Source organism: Mustela nivalis, assembly GCF_964662115.1.
Source record: "Mustela nivalis genome assembly, chromosome: 2".
Lineage (NCBI taxonomy): Eukaryota > Metazoa > Chordata > Mammalia > Carnivora > Mustelidae > Mustela > Mustela nivalis.
In genome coordinates, this window is record NC_139021.1 from 186,389,742 (window position 1) to 186,407,990 (window position 18,249).

At 64.6% G+C, this 18,249-nt stretch overlaps 1 protein-coding gene across 3 annotated transcripts in view; it reads left to right on the plus strand.

Annotated features, from left to right (window-relative positions):
- The window catches only part of INPP5A (inositol polyphosphate-5-phosphatase A), a 158,593-nt gene that overhangs the window by 54,063 nt on the left and 86,281 nt on the right, over positions 1 to 18,249 (plus strand). For all 3 annotated transcript variants that reach the window (XM_082721589.1, XM_082721587.1, XM_082721588.1), the window contains exons 3-4: positions 9,843 to 9,943; positions 12,155 to 12,242. In XM_082721589.1, the coding sequence (XP_082577715.1) occupies positions 9,843 to 9,943; positions 12,155 to 12,242 (189 nt within the window). The remainder of the gene's footprint in view (positions 1 to 9,842; positions 9,944 to 12,154; positions 12,243 to 18,249) is intronic.

An 18,249-nucleotide genomic window follows, 5' to 3' on the forward strand; every position in this document is an offset into this window, starting at 1 on the left:
TGCTCTGACCCCCGACCCCGGTGCCCTCTCCCTGCCTGGGGGTCCAGTGAGTTCAGACCCTCACTTACAGCCTTGGGGGCCCATTTGGCACTGCCAGACCCCACCTCTCGGCCTCAGGCCCACAGAATGTGGTCTGGTGCCCACTGCGACTTGTGGGGGCATGGGAAGGAGCTCGTGATGTCAGGCCCTTGCCGGCCTCTGCAGCTGTGGTCAGTGCCCACGTGCGGATGACAGGTGGCTGCGGGGTCCCGGGTGACCGGTAAGTTTGTGTTCCTTACGCACCTCCATTCTCTTCCATCTCAAAGGCTTGCCCAGAGTTGGGTCTTACCTCCTGATCAGGAGGTCGCCGGCTGGGCTAGGAACTTACTCCCCTGAGGCCCACTCTGTAGATGAGAAAATTGAGGTGTGCAGGGTCAGGAGCTGTGCCCGAGGCTACAAAGCCACAGGACAGGAGCCCCAGCCCCTCGGTGCTGAAGGCCAAGCTGGCCGCTGAGTCGGGAGGCCTGGGGTGAGGGGCACGGCAGCCCACAGGGGCAGGAAGCAGGGTGCTAGGGACGGATGGGCAGGGGTCCACGACACAGGGCAGCCATTGGAAGAGGCTGGGGTGTGACTTCCTGGCAGTAGGCAGGGGAAGGTGGAGGCAGGAGGCAGGAGGCTGAGGAGGGAACTGGGCCACGTGGGTCGAGGGCAGATTGCTGCCTGCCGCAGGGACGGGGGCAGATTCGGGCAGAGGAGGAGGAAGTTGGTTGGACCAGTGGGCAGGGGTGGGGCCTGCGAGCCGTCAGGAGAGGGGAGTCCTCCGTTGCCTGGATCTGGGACCCAGGGTTCCTCGCTGCGTTAGTGCCAACACCCCTGGGAGCTTTGGTGGGAAGTAGGCCCTTCCCCAGGTGGGAAAGGAGGCACTGAGTCAGCAGGCACCCGGGGGGGCTCTGGAGGGTACGGACTGGTGTTCTGGGCCTACCATTGCTTGGGGGACACTGGGGAGGTCGAGGGGGAGGGGAGATGATCATTAGGGGGCCGGGCGGGGAGGAGGGCGGCTCACTGGGAAGGCCAGAGCGAGGTGTGGGCCCTGGGGGTCTTTTAGGTCCTGGGATCACAGTCTCCTGCAAGCAGAAATAGCTCAAAGAAGGGGCCTTGTGGAAGTGGTGGGTGGTGCTGGGAAGCGGGTTTCCAGGAGGGGTGCCGAGGTGTCTCGAGTGGTGACCATGGGGCTGTGTCCACTGCTGGCCAGTGTGAAGCCAAGTGAGCGTGTGTGAAGCAGGCAGGAATCCTCACCGCGTCTGCCGAGGACCCGGTCTGGTAATGCTCCTGCCTCGGGTGGGTGAAAGCGCTTTTTAGGTTAAAACTGACCAGTAGAGCTTTGATGTCCTAAAGCAGCAAGTTTTGTTAAAATTGAAGCATGGACCTGTTCTGGGTCTGTAGCAGGAGCGGTCTCCTGCCCAGCTGCACAGACCTAGGCACACGTGTGTGCGGCACAACGGCCCATCCAGCGTCCCGGAGCCACAGCTCGGCGCTGTGGTCCACTGTGGGCGCGACCCAGCCGATGCCAGGCACGGAGGGGACTCAGCCCCGAGCTCTGGGTCGGCAGCCGGGCTGCACCCATCGCGAACGCGGAGCTTGGGTCTGGCCTCACACAGGCTCTGGGAGACCCCTCGCCGTTCGGCCGGTGGGGCCACGGAGTGTGGCCGTCTGTGTGCAGCTTGTGGGGAGAAGAGCCTGCCGTCCGCACAGCTGGCTGCTGGCAGTCCGGCCGGTGGCCGTGTGCAGGGTGTGGACCGTGGGAAGGCAGCCCGTCAGGGTGCGGGAGGCCGAGTCTGGGCTTCCTCCTGGGAGCCGTCCCTGGCCTCCCCTGTGCCTGCCCAGTGCAGCCCCCGAGCCCGGGGCGAGGCCGAGCCCCTGCCGCCCCGGTCTTCAGGAGGAGTGTGGTGTGCAGGTACACTTGGTGAATAGCAGTGACTTTTCTCTCAAGACGTTCTCTCGTCCCCTTTCTGCTCTTATCTTGGCCTTCGGGCTTCCACCGGCCCGTGTGCAGGATGGAATTCCTTTTTAGGTCACTCAGATGCTCTCTCCACAGAAAGCCGAACGCGGCCGGCTGCTGCTATTTCTGGCGCTGCCTCCTGGCCCACGAGGGGCCGGTGGGCTGGGCGCGGCCGCCTCGCGGCTTTCCTGGGCCCGAGGCCGCCTTCCTCCCGGGTCACCTGCGCGGCGTCAGGAGGGCTGGAAGGGGCTGCATGTGCGTGTGCATGTGGCGATGCCTTAGGTGCTTTCTTGCTCACGTTTCTAATTCACTCTTTTCCAAAACATTTTCCTTGATCGTTCTGATGAAAGAATGTGTGTATCTTTATCAGAGGCTTTTTTGGGGGGTACAGTTTTGGCAAAGCAAGCATGCACTTGAGGCCATGACTTGAGGCTGTCCCAGGTGAGGACAGCCGGATGGCCCCAGCTGAGTGGAGGCCCTGTGGGCTGGGGCACGCGTCTGCTCACTTGGACCTGCCTGCGGCCTGGAGACCACCAGGTTGTTTACCGAGACATGTTTCCGCCCAGAAGTAACACAGCTCTCTGTCCTGCCCCGTGGGGGGGCTCTTCCTGCCTGTCCTCAAGGTGCCTGTGTCATCGGCCCTGAAGGGGTCCCTGCCTGGAATCACCAGGGCCCTGAGCTCCTTGCCAGGGGGGTGGGGAAGGGCCAGAGCTCTGTGCCCACAGCCTGTGTGGCGGGGTCAAACCCACACCACCTGTCGCCTGTGTTTGGCTTGTGCTTGGTGTCCATTCCCGGCGCCCTCACGGACCACATGAGCAACCGTCCGAGGCCGTCCGTCCAGGAGGTGGATGCTCAGCAGCCCAGGGCACCAGGCCCGGGGTCTGCGCCGGGAAGGATGGAGCAGGACTCCATGTGAGCAGGTGGGCCTTCTGGAGAGCCCACGCCGCCACCGCACCCTGCGCCCTGCAGGCCACGGAGAACCCGCTGCTTCTGGGCCCAGCTGCCCCACGCAGCATGAGCAGAAACCCCGGGACTGAGTCAGTGACCCCCAACCACAGGTCGCAGCCACCCCCACTCTCCGCATCCTGGTAATCGTACTGCATGTGCTGCCGCCCAGGAGCAGGGGACGTAACCCCGTCACCAAGCATCGCCCGGATCCCACGTTCAGTGCCGTCACGTCAGGAGCTCAGCTCAGGCCACGGGGGGCCTTTATGCCGTGGAAATGGGTACGTTCCACCAGTTGGGGCTTTGCTGTCGGGCACCGGGCAGCTGCTGGCCCGACCCCGAGGACACACGTGTCCCCCAGGGCACCGGCTCCTGGGGTGTGTTTTGTCCCACGAGGACGTGGCAGCAGAAGTGGCCCTGGCCCTGCGATGGGGATCGGTGAGAGCACACGATGGCGGGCGCGTCCTGGCATCGTCCCCTGGGCTGGGCAGAGCCTGTCTCCTGGCTTCCGCCTGCGTCCCAGCCAGGGCCACTCACGGCTCTGCGGAACCCTTACGTTTCCTCCTCAAGTACCCACAGCTTCGCTCACTCGCAAAGGAAACATTGTTTTTCTGTTGGTGAAATTTTCCACAGTGTGTCACTAAAATTAGGATTCCTAACGAGCTATTTTGAGTTTCTCACCATGTGCCGTAATTACATCTGTTTTAAAATGAAGTTCTTGGGTCTTTGAGTGACGGGTTGACGGATACTCAGGCGCCTGCCCTCCCCCAGAGCCTGCCAGCCAGAGGCCTGGGGCCTGTTTCCCCCTTGCCCTGCCGTTAAGGAACCAGGGAAGACGCAAGTCGGATGCACGCATTTCCTGTCATCCCGACGGGCTCCCTGTCCCCGTCCAGCTCCGGGGCCCTGGGCGGCGGGTGGTCTCTGGCCTTGCTCCCACCGAGTTAAACAGTGAGCATGGTGAGCGAAGTATCACGTGAATTCAAAACGTGCATGAAGCAGGGGCAACAGGACGCTGTCCCTCGGTGCCCGCTGCCCTCGCTCAGTTTCCAGCTCAAAGCCGGGCCTGTCACGTGCCCCGCGTCCGCCCCAGTCACTGAAGCAAAATCCAGGCACCACGACGTCACGCGTCAGCATGTCAGCCTGAGTCTCTGGAAGAATTGAAAGCGTCCCCCGTGTCACTGTGACACCCACGAAGATGGTCAGGTGCTCTGGCACGTCCCTGAATATCGGCTCTGCGTTCCGATGTTCCCGCCGTCTCCTGATACAGCTCGTGGACCACGGTGCATCAGTATCTTGGTGGAAGTTAAGACGTTTTCATAACGCTGCGGGGCTGTCGTTGGCACACAGTGGACTTGGCACGCTCGAGGTGGGCGGCGTGGCGTGTTCTGGAGGCTCGCGTGTCCACACGGCTGCGCTGCGGCCCCTGTGCTGGGCGCCCATGGTTTGCTCTTGGCCCCTCGTGGTCCGTCGGTCGGCATTTTCTAGGTTTCCGTCACTCAGCTTTGCGGGTTTCTGTCTAGGGGGCCGCGGGGGCCCAGCACCGGCGTCTTTCGGATCGTGCACAGGGCTGCGTGTGCTCTGCGGCCGGCCCGGACTCTGGGGTCAGGCGGTCCCGTCAGGGTGCTTGGCGGGGTCACGCTGTGTCTCTGTGCACGTGTGGGAGGGCACACGTGTGTGCTCGTCTGTGGGGACCTGTGTATGCGTGCACACGCACTTGTGTGTACGTCCACACTGGCACACTGGAGCCATTGCTGTGTACACAGCGTGGCCTGCAGAGCCGAAAGCGCGGACGCAGTTCTCCACCCAAGACCTTGGCACGCGCGCTCCGGTCGAACTCCCTCGATTGCTGTCCGTTGAAGCCTGTGTTTCTGCCTCCGACGTGTGAAGGACGCTCGCCGGGTGTGTGAGTGCTTGGCTCGCGCCTGGTCTCACCGGCGTGTTCAGAGAAGTTGTGCCCATGCTGCCCGGCTTGCGTGTTGGTTGTGACCAGTGTACCGTGACCTCTTGGTTTTCCTCGTGGATCTTTGTCCCTGGAGACTTGGGTCTGCACCTTTGGGGTCTCCTGGACCTGCCGGCCGGTGTCGCGGCCGGGCCGTGTGGGTGAGCTTTCTCGGCCTCGGGGCACCCTCCCAGGCCCAAGTTCAGCTCTTTCTACTCTGGGGACGTTTCCCTGGATGACGATTTTAAACATTAGTCCTGATCGGATGCTTGGTCCCGCAGGGACTGGTGGCTGTCCTGCCCGGCAGCCCTCTCCCGTCCCCTGCCGACCCCTCCCCCATCCCCTGCTCACCATCCCCCCCAGCCTCTCCCCTCCTCCCTGCCCGCGCCCTGCCTGTCTCCTCTCCCCCCTCCCCTTCATCACAGCTTCTCCTGTCACTCAGCCCTTCTTGGGGGCTTTGTCGTGGGTTCCTCTTTGTGATGAGGATTTTGTCTTTTTCCATTTCTTCCTTGAGGTTCATGTCATTTCTTTCTCTTTTTGTTTTTGGTCCATTTCTGGTGGAGTTTTGTGTTTCTGACTCCTGCTGTCGATGGTGGTTTGAGTACATTTAGCTCTGCCGCAGTGTGGGCCGGCCCGCTGTGCCCGGAGGTCCTGTGCCGGGGCTGGGCTGGACCTTGTGCTGTTCTGCAGCGCCGGCTCCTGGGAGCCCGTGGGAGGAGGCTTGTGCAGAATCCCAGCCCGACAGCACCCCCTTCTGTCCGCCCAGCAAAGTGCGGCACAGGCTGCCCCAGTCTGTCCCCAGTGATCTCGGCCCGTAGTGACTGGGCGATCTGGTCCCGGTGACCCCGGGATCCGCGATGGTGACCGCAGCGCTCTCCTGGCTCTGTTCCGTCGGCCCGTTTCCCTTTCCTTGCTTTCTCCTTCGCCAGCTGCGCCCCGAGGCCGCCTCCCCTCGTTTCTGTTCCACAAGCCCTGTCCCTTCCTGGCCGTGGGCTCCGACCGGCCACTGCTTTTCCAGGACTTGCACACCTGGGGCTCCCCGGCCGCATCTCAGGCCGGCCTCGGCCCGGCCCCAGGGTCTGCGGGCTGCCGGCTGCTGGGTCCCAGGCCTGTGTGTCCTTTGCCCCGAGGTGTCCCCGCCCCAGCCCCCGGTGGCTTCCTTCCACTCCGTGTTTCGGGAGTTTGGTGACGGCAGGCGGCACACGTGGCTGAGACCACGCGGTGCCAGTCTCTGGCACCCCCTCAGCGGGACGCGCGTGCGGTACAGCCTCTGCCCTGGTCCTGTCGTGGCTCCTCATCCGTCTGCAGAGAAGCTCCTGGAGGACAGGCTTGTCCTCCTCCGTGTCTCCGGAGACCCTCCCCACACGAGAACGCCGTGTGGGTTCTCTCGTCCGTGTCTTCATGCACCGAGGACTGAAGGAGGCTCCTGGCTGTCCTTGAGTCAGAGCTGGCTGTGGCGGCGCGAAGGGGACTGTGTGGCCTCTGGGAAGTACCTGGGGGTCTGCACACCCTGTGCACCTCCCTGCTTCGTAAGCAGCCCCCTCCCACGGGGTGCGCCCTCCACCCTGAGTGGCCGCCTTCTGGGGTCCTGCGGGAGCCTGTCTGCAGGAAGAACAGGGGTGTTTTCCCTCCGGATGGCCGCTGGTCACTCCCAGGGGAGGACAGGCTGCCCACACCTGTGCAGTGCGCGACTAAATGTTGTTTTTGCTGATTTTGAATGAAAAAAAAAATCTCCCTTTCAGAGGAGTACCCTGAGCCCGGGACGGCCACCAAGCGGATGTTCTCGTGTCATCGTGAGCCACAGGCACGGACGTGCTCGTCGGGGTCCCTGGCAGGTGCCCGTCGCCTCGCGTGTCGTGGACTGCTGTGGGCTGAGGCCGCGGCTGCTCACTGCAGGGAGGGACCGCGCACGGCCGGGTGACCAGTCAGGCTCCTCCCGGCCACCGCGGCTGCGGCAGGGCGCAGTGTCTCCGGGCGAGCTCCCTGTGCGGGGGACCCGTCTCGGTGGGGTCTGTGCACGGGGAGCGGCCTGCGGGGGCCAGGGCGTGACCACCGGTGTCGAGAGACGCCGCTCACAGCCAACCTCTTTGCAAGGTCGTTCGTTACTTCTCTTCGAGAACTTCTCACGGCCTCGTCAGTTCACTAACTGCTTCCGAATGACACACGACCCTTCGTCCGGCATGTCTCTTTCCACGTGACTTCTTCGGACGCTGGGGACCCCTGTACCCTCGGGCATCACCTGCGCTGGAGGCAGCCCCAGGGGCCTGGTCCATCCCGACGTGTGGCCAGGCGTGTCCGGGGCTTGGTGAGCGACCTGGGCTGCTCCAGCGTGGGGTGCGTGGGATGTGGGGCGCGGGCCTATCGTCCTGGGAGACGTGGGTATGGAGGGCGGCCAGTGAGCCCAGCGGGGCAGGAGGGCGGAGAAGCGTCCTGGGGGTCCAGCAGGGGATCGGTGGCCTCCTGGGGCCTTCGCAGGGCACGTGTGCAGGAGGGGCCATCCCTGGGGGCCTGGGGCAGCAGGTCAGGGTGCAGGGTACAGAGCCGTCTGGTAACGCAGGGCAGAGGCCGTGGGCCACAACTGGAAGCCCTGGAACCTGAGCCGAGCCGGGCCTCTGGGGCGGCTCCCTGGAGTGCCCGGTTCCTGCGGGGCCCTCATGCCTCTGGGAGCGCGCTCCCTGCGGCCCCGCCGCGCCCCGCCGTGGTTCCGGGCCTCCCTGCCTGCCCCACGCCTGCCGCCTGCCGGCCCGGCGCCTCTCGGGGTGTGTCTGGAGCACGGCGCGGCTCCGCAGGAGTCCAGGCCTGGGTTTAAATGGACGGGACCTCGTGTCGGTGGCTGAACAGAGTGTGTTTACGGCTCAGACCTGGGTCTCTGCACGCGCAGGGCCCAGTCACGCCCAGCGACGAAGCCCAGCGGGGACGGTTCGTGGTCGGTGCCCGGAGCCCGCTGTGGAGACACGGTGCAGGGGTGTGTTGTAGACCCGAGTCGAGCTTGCCGTCCGCAGTGTCATCGGGCCACTGCTCAGAGCTGTCACAGTCCACGAAGGTCCCCAAGAAAATCACGGGAGTCACTGTTTTGGCTGTGTGATCAGTTAAAATTTAGATTCAAATATGATAAATTTAATTTGGAAAATCATTATCTTTTCCACCTAAAACGTATCGAACATAGGTCTTTCCTGCCCTAAAGTCCAGCTCGGGGTGCAGTGTTGTGTGTGGGGCTGGTTCAGCACCTGGAGGCCCGGCGGAGCACAGCGGACCGCAGCGTGGCCTCCCGAGTGGCACTGTGGGACGGCATGGGCCAGGTGAGCCGTCCCAGGGCAGGTCACCCGGCGTCTGGGTCGGGGTTTAAGACCTGGAGTGAAGCGGAGAGACAGGAGACAGAAACGGAGGGCGCGGTGGTCCGCATGGCCGCAGGCTGAGGTGTGTCAGGACCCGCTGGAAGGTGCCGTGACAAAGCCTGGAAGCCCTCCGTCCCCAGCCCCACGGCGCTGATTCCCCAGGTGCCCCGCACCCTCGTGAGTTTGGGGCGGCTGCCACTGCTGCTTCCTGGCTGCGCTGGGGCCATTCACCTCCGATGCACGGCACACAGGCCTGGCTCCCGCGTCCTTGGCGCCTGTGGCCAGCCGTCCAGCTGCTCCGTGGGCTCCGCCTGGCTGTGTCCTAGAAGCAGCTGCTTTCTGTCAGGGCTGCCCAGAGCAGCACCATGTCCCTGAGGCTGTGGATGGCTCGCCAGCCGCCAGGTCCCGGCAGGAAGCACTGTCCGAGGCTGAGTTGCCAGTGACATCAGAGCGCTTGTGCAGGAACCTGACTCTGCGAGGCTGCATTTGGGGCAGGGGAAGGTCATTTTTCAGGTTTTTGGCAAACCCTTCTCTGAGTCAAGAGATGCTTGGGAGAGGTGCGTGGTGGCCGTGGGTGGGTGCGGTGTGTGTGACGGGCAGCTGGGGACGTGGGGACAGGCCCCTGCATGTCTGCTCCCTGTCCTCGACCCCCTGGTCCCCGTGGGCCCCAGGCAGTCCCGGGCCTTGTCTCAACCCCGGGCTGTCGCGGCCCGGCTGCTCACCGGCCAGTGCTGCCGTGCTGTCCCCCTGTGCCCGTGGGGTGGGGCCGGCAAGGGCCTTGTCCCTTCTGTGAGCAGGTGCCGGTCAACATAGGTTCAGTGACCCGTGGGTCACCCCGGGACGCCCAACGTGGTTTGCTGCCGGGGAGCAAAGATGCAGGTGGTTGGAGGACCGCGGTGCTGGGCCGCGTGGGGTGTGGGGCGGCTGGACGGCTCCCGGACGGGACCCCGCTGCCGGGCGGCATCGCTGGGAGCTTCACTCACGTCTTCCGGAAAAAGAGTGCAGGGAGGCCCTGCGGCTCGCGGCGGCCCTGGGGACGGAGCATGCCGTGCCCGCGGAAGAGCCGCCACCGGGGCCTGGATCCTCTGGCTGTACGGGGGGCCACACGGCCTGCGGGGACACGGGTGCCGGGCGTGGCATTGGGTTGTCCTGAGCCAGTTGTGGGTCAGGCAGCGGCAGCCCCTGCGGGGCGCGCCGTGGGCTCTGCTGACTCCCAGGCCAGTGAGAAGTGTGCGCGTGCCACACGCTGGCTTACACGTGCTCACACACGTGTGCATGTGCCCTCACACGTGGGTGCCCACAGGGCTTGTGGCCTTCGTGGAGGACGTTCCCGGGGGTCGGCAGCGAGGTGACGCGGGGCAGCTTTTTCCTGGGGGTGAAACGGGTGCTCCGTGCTGAGACACAGGAGTTAACTGGGGGGAGACACCTCTGAATTTTTGAAGACGTTTCGGAGAAATTCTGAGTGCTGGGGATTGGGAGAGCGGAGGTTGCTCGAAGCCAAGTGGTCGGCCGCACGGAGGTGTCTGATTCCTCCCGGTGCTTCCTGTTCCTCGCCGGCACGTGGGGCTTTTTGTCCTGGCAGCCCCTCCCACACGGGGTGTCCGTGCGGCCCGCCCCTGACGGCCTGTCCTGCTTCCCTCCGCAGGTCGTGCACACGCACAAGCCGCACTTCATGGCGCTGCACTGCCAGGAGTTTGGAGGGAAGAACTACGAGGCCTCCATGTCCCACGTGGACAAGTTCGTCAAGTAAGTCCCCGCGCGGTGTGCCATGCCGTTCCCGGAACATGGCGCCCCGGGGGGTGATGAGTGCCCTGGGGGAACAGAAGGTAACAGCTGCCTCGCTGGGGCGGGCACAGAAGGTCCGAGTGTGCCCGTGCTGGGCGGTGCGGGGGACAGGAGGGAACAGCGGACCCCCGGCGGGGGGAGGTGGCGCAGAGGGTGACAGCGCACCCCTGGGGTGTGTACCTGTGAGGTGACAGCAGTCCCCTGGGCCTCGAAACTTCAGCCCCGGGCTCCAGGTGGCACGTCCCTCCCATCTTTGTGGTGTGGTGGCTGCCGGCCTGCCCTTGATGGACGGACACATGGACGCTCTGCAGCTCTCAGCTGTGTTTGTCACAGTGGAGGGGATGGACATCTGTGGGGGTGAAATTTTTGTCACTGGGAATAAGTAGCCACGGGTGTGCTGACCATCACACGTGTGCCCTGTGGCCCCGTGGAGGACAGGCCTTCCCGGTGCTGCTGGGAGTGGCACCAAGATGTCTGCATGGTCCTGGGAGGTGGACCCATGGGGTAGAAGCAGGCCTGTGAGGCCCCACGCTGAGAAGTGGGGTCCCTGTGTGGCTGTGGGTAGCAGGAGCGGCCGCGGCACCTGCCTGCCTTCTGCTCTCTCTGCCCTCGGGCAGTACCGCGCCTGCCCTCCGTGGGTCCTAGATGTAGCCTTGTCCGTGCCCTAGCCGTGGACTCTGGGCACTGAGACCGCTCCTGCCAGCAGTGTGAGATGGTGCTTCCTCACTTCCAAGGCTGGTCCCTGAAGGCCACCATGCCCACAGAGGCCTCTGGGTCTGTGCTCAGAGCCTGGCACCTGCCGCGTGGCCCGAGGGGTATTTCAGTGGCCGTTACCACGCTCAGTCCTGCTCGGATCCCTGATGTTGTGGACGGACACAAGCCATCCATGTTTTCAGTTGTTAGACTGGGGGGTAATTTGCTGAAGAGCATATCTTTTTAAAAGAATGGCCAAATTTTCCCAAAATAATGTAATTTTAAGGCAATTTTAATAAAAAAAATTTATTTAATTTTAATACTCAGATTACCGTGGGAGAGCAGGGGAGTGTAGCTCAACCCCAAGAGGAGCCAGAGTAACCCTGACGAAGCACGAGATGGGCGTCCCCCAGCTTGGGCTGCAGACCTTGGGGCACAGTGAGGTCACAGGGACAGACTGCCGGGGGACCCCCCCGTGTCGTCGGGCCACTTGCGGAGCCGTGAGCCGCATCGCTGGTGTCCCTGCATGAGAAGGGGACACCGAGTCCCCCCGCCCCCACGCTGCACATGAGGACGAGTCTCAGTCACGTCACGGAGCAGGTGTAAAACACGGGGTCACTCGGCACCGAGACGAAAGGCAGGACCACGTGGCGTGGCTCTGGGGCAGGGGCAGGCTTCTCAGGGAGGTGCAAAAGCGCCGCCTACAAAAGGAGATTGAGAAATTCGAATGTTAAACGATGAACGACGATGTGAAAATGACCAGAAGACACACTGGGGGGGCCCCTGCCGCACCCCGAGTCCCCAAGTCCAGCACTGAGAGCACAGAGGGCCCTGGGGAGCCGTGAGGACCGCGGGGGAAGAGCCAGGCTTGTCCCGGAGGGGCCTGCAGGCTTGTGGAGGGAGGCCGCCTGCCGTGCGTCCCCGCCCCCACCCCGCGCCTCATTCCTGTCCTGCTCCTACACCGCGCATCCTGCCCCGCGTCCCGTCCCCGCGCCCTCGTCCTTGTCCCCGCGTCCGGTCCCCGCATCCGTCCGTGTCGTGGAGCGCCAGAGTCTGTGAGCGCAGCCCCTCCCCAGAGAGGGACGGGGGCGCTGCAGCTGCCTGGGCTCGGGGGCATTTGAGAGTGTGGTTTCCTGCCCGTGCCGGCTCGGCGCAAACAGCTGGGACGCTCCCCAGACCCTGGGGTCGTGCTGTGGTGGTGTGAGGCCCAGGCCCAGCTTCCAGGGTCCCCACACCTCTGCGTCCCCATCCCTGAGACACTGCTGGGTCCCGCGCATCCCCGGGGCATCACGGGATCCCGGCCAATGACGGGCAGCCCTCACCTGCCCGGGGCACGTGGTGGGCCTCCGTCTGCGTCCCTCCCCACTGTGAGTCGGGGGCCTTGACAGGGTGGCATGCAACACGGCGTCCCTGCCAACAGCCGCGGGTCGGAAGCCACGTCCCAGGCAGCCTGTGCACTAAAGGACGCTTCCCTCCCAGAGAGCTGCTGTCCAGTGACGCCATGAAGGAGTACAGCCGCGCCCGCGTCTACCTGGACGAGAACTTCAGGTCCCAGGAGCACTTCACAGTGAGTGCGCGTCCGTGTCCCGGGGTCGGGGTCGGTGCTGGGCTGACCATGTGCCATGGGGCTGCCGCCCTGCCGGTGTGGCCGCACAGGCAGCCGTGCCCGAGTTGGTAGGTCAGCGGCTTGGATGGGGTCCACGGGCAGGGGCCACCAACACGGGGACCAGGGCGTAGCCTGTGGGCTGAGGAGGGCCGGTCGGGGCTCTTCACAGAGGCGAGGGTCCCTCCTGTTCCCGGCTCTGCTCTGAACAGTTGCTCACAGGGCACAGGCCAGTTCCTTTGCCCAAGCCGCCCTCCCCGGCAGGGGAGCGGGACGGAGACCTGCCCCTTCCCTGCACGAGTCCTTGGTCCAGGGCGCAGTGCACACCTGGAAAGGGCGCCCCGCTGGGGTGCTGCGGCTGCGGGAGGAACCCGGTGATGGGGAGGGCTAGGGCTTCTGGGAGGAGCAGCTGTCAGGAGGGTTGGAGTAGCTGGCTGCTGGTTCAGAGGACTATGGCCTCACGGTCCCCATCTGTAGGGGAGTGTCAGGGCTGCTCGGTTAGCTTGGTTTCCTCCGCGTTCTGTTCCCGGAGTCCGTCGCCTCATGTCTGTCCTGTGGCCAGGAGCTGGGTCCAGAGCAGGCGCTCGGCCCTTGTGTGCAACAGCGGGTGCCTGTGCCGGGGGCAGGCAGGGCTGGGAGCCACGTCCCCCGCGGGAAGCAGCACGGGGAGACGGCCCTTCGGTCAGAAAGGCGTCAGTTCTCAGCCTTTAAATCTGGGGCGCCCGTGCGAGTCCGGCAGTGTCTCCCGCGGCTGACGCGGTTGTCGCCGCGCGGCTGCCCCACGCCTCTGCTGCTGTCCCCACGCACAGCCACCCTCCGCCACGTTCAGCGCGGCCTTCCTGCCCGCCGTGTCCGCCACGCCGGCGTGGGCCCCGTGCTGCCCGCACACCCCCCGCCTTCCTGCCTCTGCCCGCTGGCCGCTGGCTCTCAGCCGGTCCTTGACCCAGAGACACCCTCAGCCCTCACACTCCCCGGTGGCAGGACCTAGTTCCGCGTCCTGTCGGAACGTGTTCTGGCGAAAAGCACCGCAGCCGGGCGGCAAACGGCATCGGTTGGGTGAACGGCGGGGCCGGTGCCGTGGAGCGGGACGGAGGGCAGGTGCCCGTGGGGCCCTGGCGGGGGGAGACCTTCAGAACAGAGTGCGGAAGGACATCGGGATGTCCCTGCCCGGGACGGCGCGTCTGGGCCGCTGGCACACGCGTCACGGGGACCCGAGGAGGAGCGGAAACAGGAAGTGGGCAGACACGGGGGCGGGGGCGAGGCTTTTAAAAACCGGACGAGCCGCGTAGATGGCGCAGGTCGTTCCCGTCACAGGTTTGCGGCGGCGGCGGCGTTCCCCGCGGAGGCTCATCCTCACGACGCGTGTGCTGCATCCCCGTCCCCCCGGGGCGCTGGCCCCGCAGGCGCGCTCTGCTGTGCTACGAAGCCGCCACGTCGCGCGGCGGTCCCTGCTTCCCCGCTCCCCCGCTCCTTGCGGGACACGTCCTCGCGTCTGACCCGCCTCCTTTCGGCGGGAGACTTGGTGTTTCACAATGAGCCGTGCGGGGTGCCCTGCAGATGCACGCGAGGAGGCGAAAGTGTGTCGGGGCCACGGTCGGCCTCAGCCTGAGCAGTGCCGCGGGCAGCGGGACCCGTCGTAGGGACACGGGGGTCCGTCCTCAAGAGGACGCCGCGGGCGGGGTGTGTGTGCCCCGTGTCAGACTCGCGGACGCGGACAAGACCGCCGACGGCCCTGAGACCAGATGGGCAGCAGCTCGGGCTCCGACGCCTCCCCTCACGGACCGGTGGGCCCCGTGTGACCCCACCGCCGTGGCAGGACACCGACTAGAGCAGCGGCCACAGAAATGGCTGTCACAGACCATCGCCTGGTCGGCTGCTGCGGGACGGGGCGGGTCCCGGCTGTGCCCGTATGTTTCCTCAGAAACGTCTTTCCAACTGAGGGTCAAGGAGACTTGGAAGAAGTACCAGGCAGGCTCGCTGGGAGCTTCTCCAGACAGTTGCAGCGCAGCCCCACGGGCGTGCGGGCGCCCCGAGGGCACATATCAGGGCTCCGCCTGGCTCCAGCCACTCCCATCCCGGCCTCAGAGCACATCCAGGAGCTGCTCACGCGCGTGGGGATCTCGTGTGAGGCCAGGGTCACACACCTGTCGCCCCAGCACGGAGTAGATAGACGCGAAGGAAACAGAAATGGTGTCTGGAAGACTCCCAGGTATTTGGAAATCCACCGCACACGGGTCCAGAGAATGTCACGGAGCAGTTTGAACCGTGGGTCCGGTGACCTGGAAGACCAACAGGAGCCGTCAGGGTCTGCGAGATGTGCCTGCGGGTCCACAGAGGGGAGTTTGCGCCCGCGGGGTCCACAGAGGGGAGTTTGTGGCATTAAATGCTCAGCGTGGGCAGTTTTGAAAGTAAGAGCAAATTAACCCAAAGCAAGCAGAAGGAAGGAAATCATAAAATAAGAGCATTAGTGTGTGACAAAGGAAATAGGTGAGAGAAAGCAAAACCAGCAAAGTCAGATGGTACCGTAGCAGGACAGCACGTCCAGTGAGCCTCACCCCACAGGTCAGAGCCATGGTGTTTAGGGAACGAGGCTGCGGCCATCGGGGTCAGGAGGCTCCCCGGGGCCAAGCCGGGACCTGCCAGAGGCCGGCCCGGGGCCACTTGGGGCCGAGGGGGGTTTGTGAGTGCTCAGTAGCTGGGGCGGCGAACTTGAGAGAAGAAACAGGGTCCTCCCGGAAAGGCCTGGTGCCTGCTGCCGTCCGTCCGTCTCTCTCATGCTTGCCTCTGGAAGTTTCCTGAATGTCCTTGAAGTGGTCGCTGTGGCGCTCTCCACCGTCTGCCCCGCGTCTCTGTCGCGTGCACACAGCTGCGTCTCTCTTCCGCAGAAGTGCTCGCTTGCTGAGAAGGGGAAGGCACAAGGTCGGCGGCTGTCGGGCCCAGGAGCCACTGCTTGGTTTCCCAGCAGCCCGAGATTTATCTCAAAACGTCATTCTGCAGTTTGCGGTGGGAAAACAAACGCCTGGAAAGAGGCTGTCCCGGAACTCAGCAGTTTCCTTGAAAACATAACCTTTCTCGCAGAAAGCGGTGTCTGAAGCCCCCAAGATTACGTGATGTCAAAAATTGGAAATAATCTTAAATACCCGAGTGTTTCCCACTGCGGGACGGCCGTGTGGCCGATGGCCTGGCAGACCGTGTCTGGGGGACCTGCCTGCAGCCACAGGAGGGGGCACAGAGCCCGCGGCCTGAGAGAGCGCATGGAGCCCGCGGCCCAAGAGAGCACAGAGCCCGCGGCCCGATAGCGCACAGAGCCTGCGGCCCGAGAGAGAGCACGGAGCCCGCGGCCCGATAGCGCACAGAGCCTGCGGCCCGAGAGAGAGCACGGAGCCCGCGGCCTGAGAGAGCACAGAGCCCGCGGCCCGATAGCGCACAGAGCCTGCGGCCCGAGAGAGCGCACAGAGCCCGCGGCCCGAGAGAGCGCACAGAGCCCGTGGCCCGAGAGCGCACAGAGCCCGCGGCCGATGCTCTCACCCCGTTGGCATCTTGCCGTCCAGCTGATGCGTGGAAATACTTCGCGGTAAAGCTACATTTGGTCTGTTCTTCAGCCCACACGTTTCCAAATTTAAAGCATCTGAGACCAGGTGCATCCAAGATCCATGGCATTTCTGTTAAAATTGGCAGCACTTTCCTCTTTTGGTCGTAAATGCAGAGATGACGCATCAGCAAGAATCCCGGCCGTGGTGCTTGGTTCGAGCCTGAGACTGTGCTTGGGGGCGGCCCCTCGCTGTGCTGGGCTGACCTGGCACGGGGACATGGGGACCGCAGGTCTGAGCCCCTGTGGCTGCGGCTGCAGGTGGGAAGCTGCTGCATGGTGTCAGGGGACAGGCTGGAGGGCTTGGCCTGCCGACAGCGGGGGTAAGCGCTCTCCGACCTGCAGTGCTGTGGCTTGGCTTTCCTTCTAGGGTCCCCATCCTCCGGTGGGGGTGGGGGGGTCCTCTCCTGCAGTCGCAGTCCCGTGGGAGGCACGTTAATGGCCACTAGGTTACTGGACAGCCGTGTTGGGTGGGTGGGAAAGGGGTGCCTGTGCTCCAAACGCAGCCAGAGCTCCTCCTGGGGTGGGCACAGAGGTCCGTGCACGTGTGCCGTCCCGGCTTGTGACCGAGATGCCGAGGGTTCACCATGAGATCTGCTTGACCTGGGGCCCGTGGCGTACCGTCCCTCCACGCGCCGCTTGCTGGGGTTCTCCGCATGGCCTGGTACGGGGACTGCCGCCCCCCGAGTCCTGGGCAGGGCTGGGCTGCGTCGGCTGGGGCCACTCCCTCACCTGCACCTGCTGGCCTCTGGCTGTCGCAGGAGGAAAATTTAATTTTTACAAGATTAATAGTATTGGAGCAATATTTTTAGCTGAGTGTGGTTCAAATAATAGGCCATTAATTGGAAAAGGAAATTGAAATGAATTTATCTTATACATAAATGCTGTCACAGGTATTAATAAGGATCAGAAAATAGTGGTCTGTTCCCAGAAAGAGGGCGACCCCAAAGCACCGGGTCTGTGAGCGTGACCCCACGTGGGGGTCTGCCGTGCTGCGGAAGCCTGGGGAGGCCGGACCACGGGGGTCTCCCTGGGGGGACTCTGGACCTAGGGGGCTCTGGGCCTTGGGGCGGGGGGCTGTGGACTGGAGGAAGTTGAGCTGGGGGACTCGACCTGGGGGGCTGGGGGGGCCGATGCTTCCCGTCACCAGGAGGTGGCGCCAGAGCAGCACTTGGTCCAGGAGACGCGCCCGAGGCTTTTCTGACTTAAAACAAGGATCCTGTTAGATTTGCTCGGAGGAGACACGGCGCCCTTCCCTGAGACCAGCTGTCCCCGTGCGGGGGCCTGGCTGCCACCCCGGTCAGTGCCTGCTCCCGTTTCTCCCGGGACGCCAACACCGGAGGTCGGCCTCCTCGGGGCGCAGCTGGGCTCTGGAGGGCAGGGCCCCATCCTGTCCATGGACCGCGCGGGCGTCCCTGGGGCAGACTGAGGGCCCCGGCCCCGCGCGTCCGCACAGCCACGTGTGAGCTGCACGGGTGGGCTGGGGCTCGCGTTCTGGCCCGGGGTGGGGGCCCTGGGTGCCCTTAGGCCCTTGCCTCCTGCGGCACCTGCCCCGGGGGCACCCCTGCTGGCCCCCTCACTTCTGGCACTCCACTGCCTTGTACCCCTGAGCCCCGGTTGTCGCCCTCATGCTCTGGTCCAGGGCCTGGGGTCCGGCCACCATCGCGGGTGCCCGGTGGGCGTGCTCTGCGTCCGAGAGAGCAACGGGAGAGCCGAGCTCCGTTGTGCGCAACGTGGGTGCCCTTCGTCCCTCCCCGTCGGGGGCAGGGCTGTGGCTGTGCCGGCGTGAGCTCAGGATGGAGGCCTGACGCGGTTTAGATTTGTTTAAGACCATGGGTCGGGCCCGGGGCCCCCACATTTGGAGATGGACTCCTCCAGGGCAAGGCAGGGGACGAGGTGGGGGGAGGGGAGGGGCAGGGTGTGCTAGAAGCCACAGGGCAGCAAAGACCCCACAAGGAAGAGGCTTGCCCCCAAGGTGCCCGAGCCTGGACACTTGCCTGGACTGCCCGAGAGGACCGGATCTTGCCAGCCGCTGCTGGATTGCGCGGGAAGCAGTGGACAGCCCGGCTGCCCTCTCCACGAGGGGTGTGTTCTCCGCGCCTCAGTGCTGAGTCTTTTCGCCTCCCGGCAGGCTCTGAGCTCATAACCTCCTGTTAAGGCTTTTGGATCTGCCCACAAAGAACGCAGACATTCCAGAGTCAATCCGTGGCAGGTCTGAAGGCACACTTGTCCTGTTCTTGCCACGTGGACAAAGCACGCCAGGTAGTGGGACAGGTTAGTGTTGCCGCTGCTGCTGCGCCAGGACTGGCTGGGGAGGAGAGCAGGAGACACCCCTCCAAGTGGGACTGGGCCCCTGGGCACCCCTCCCCGTCCCCTGGCCCT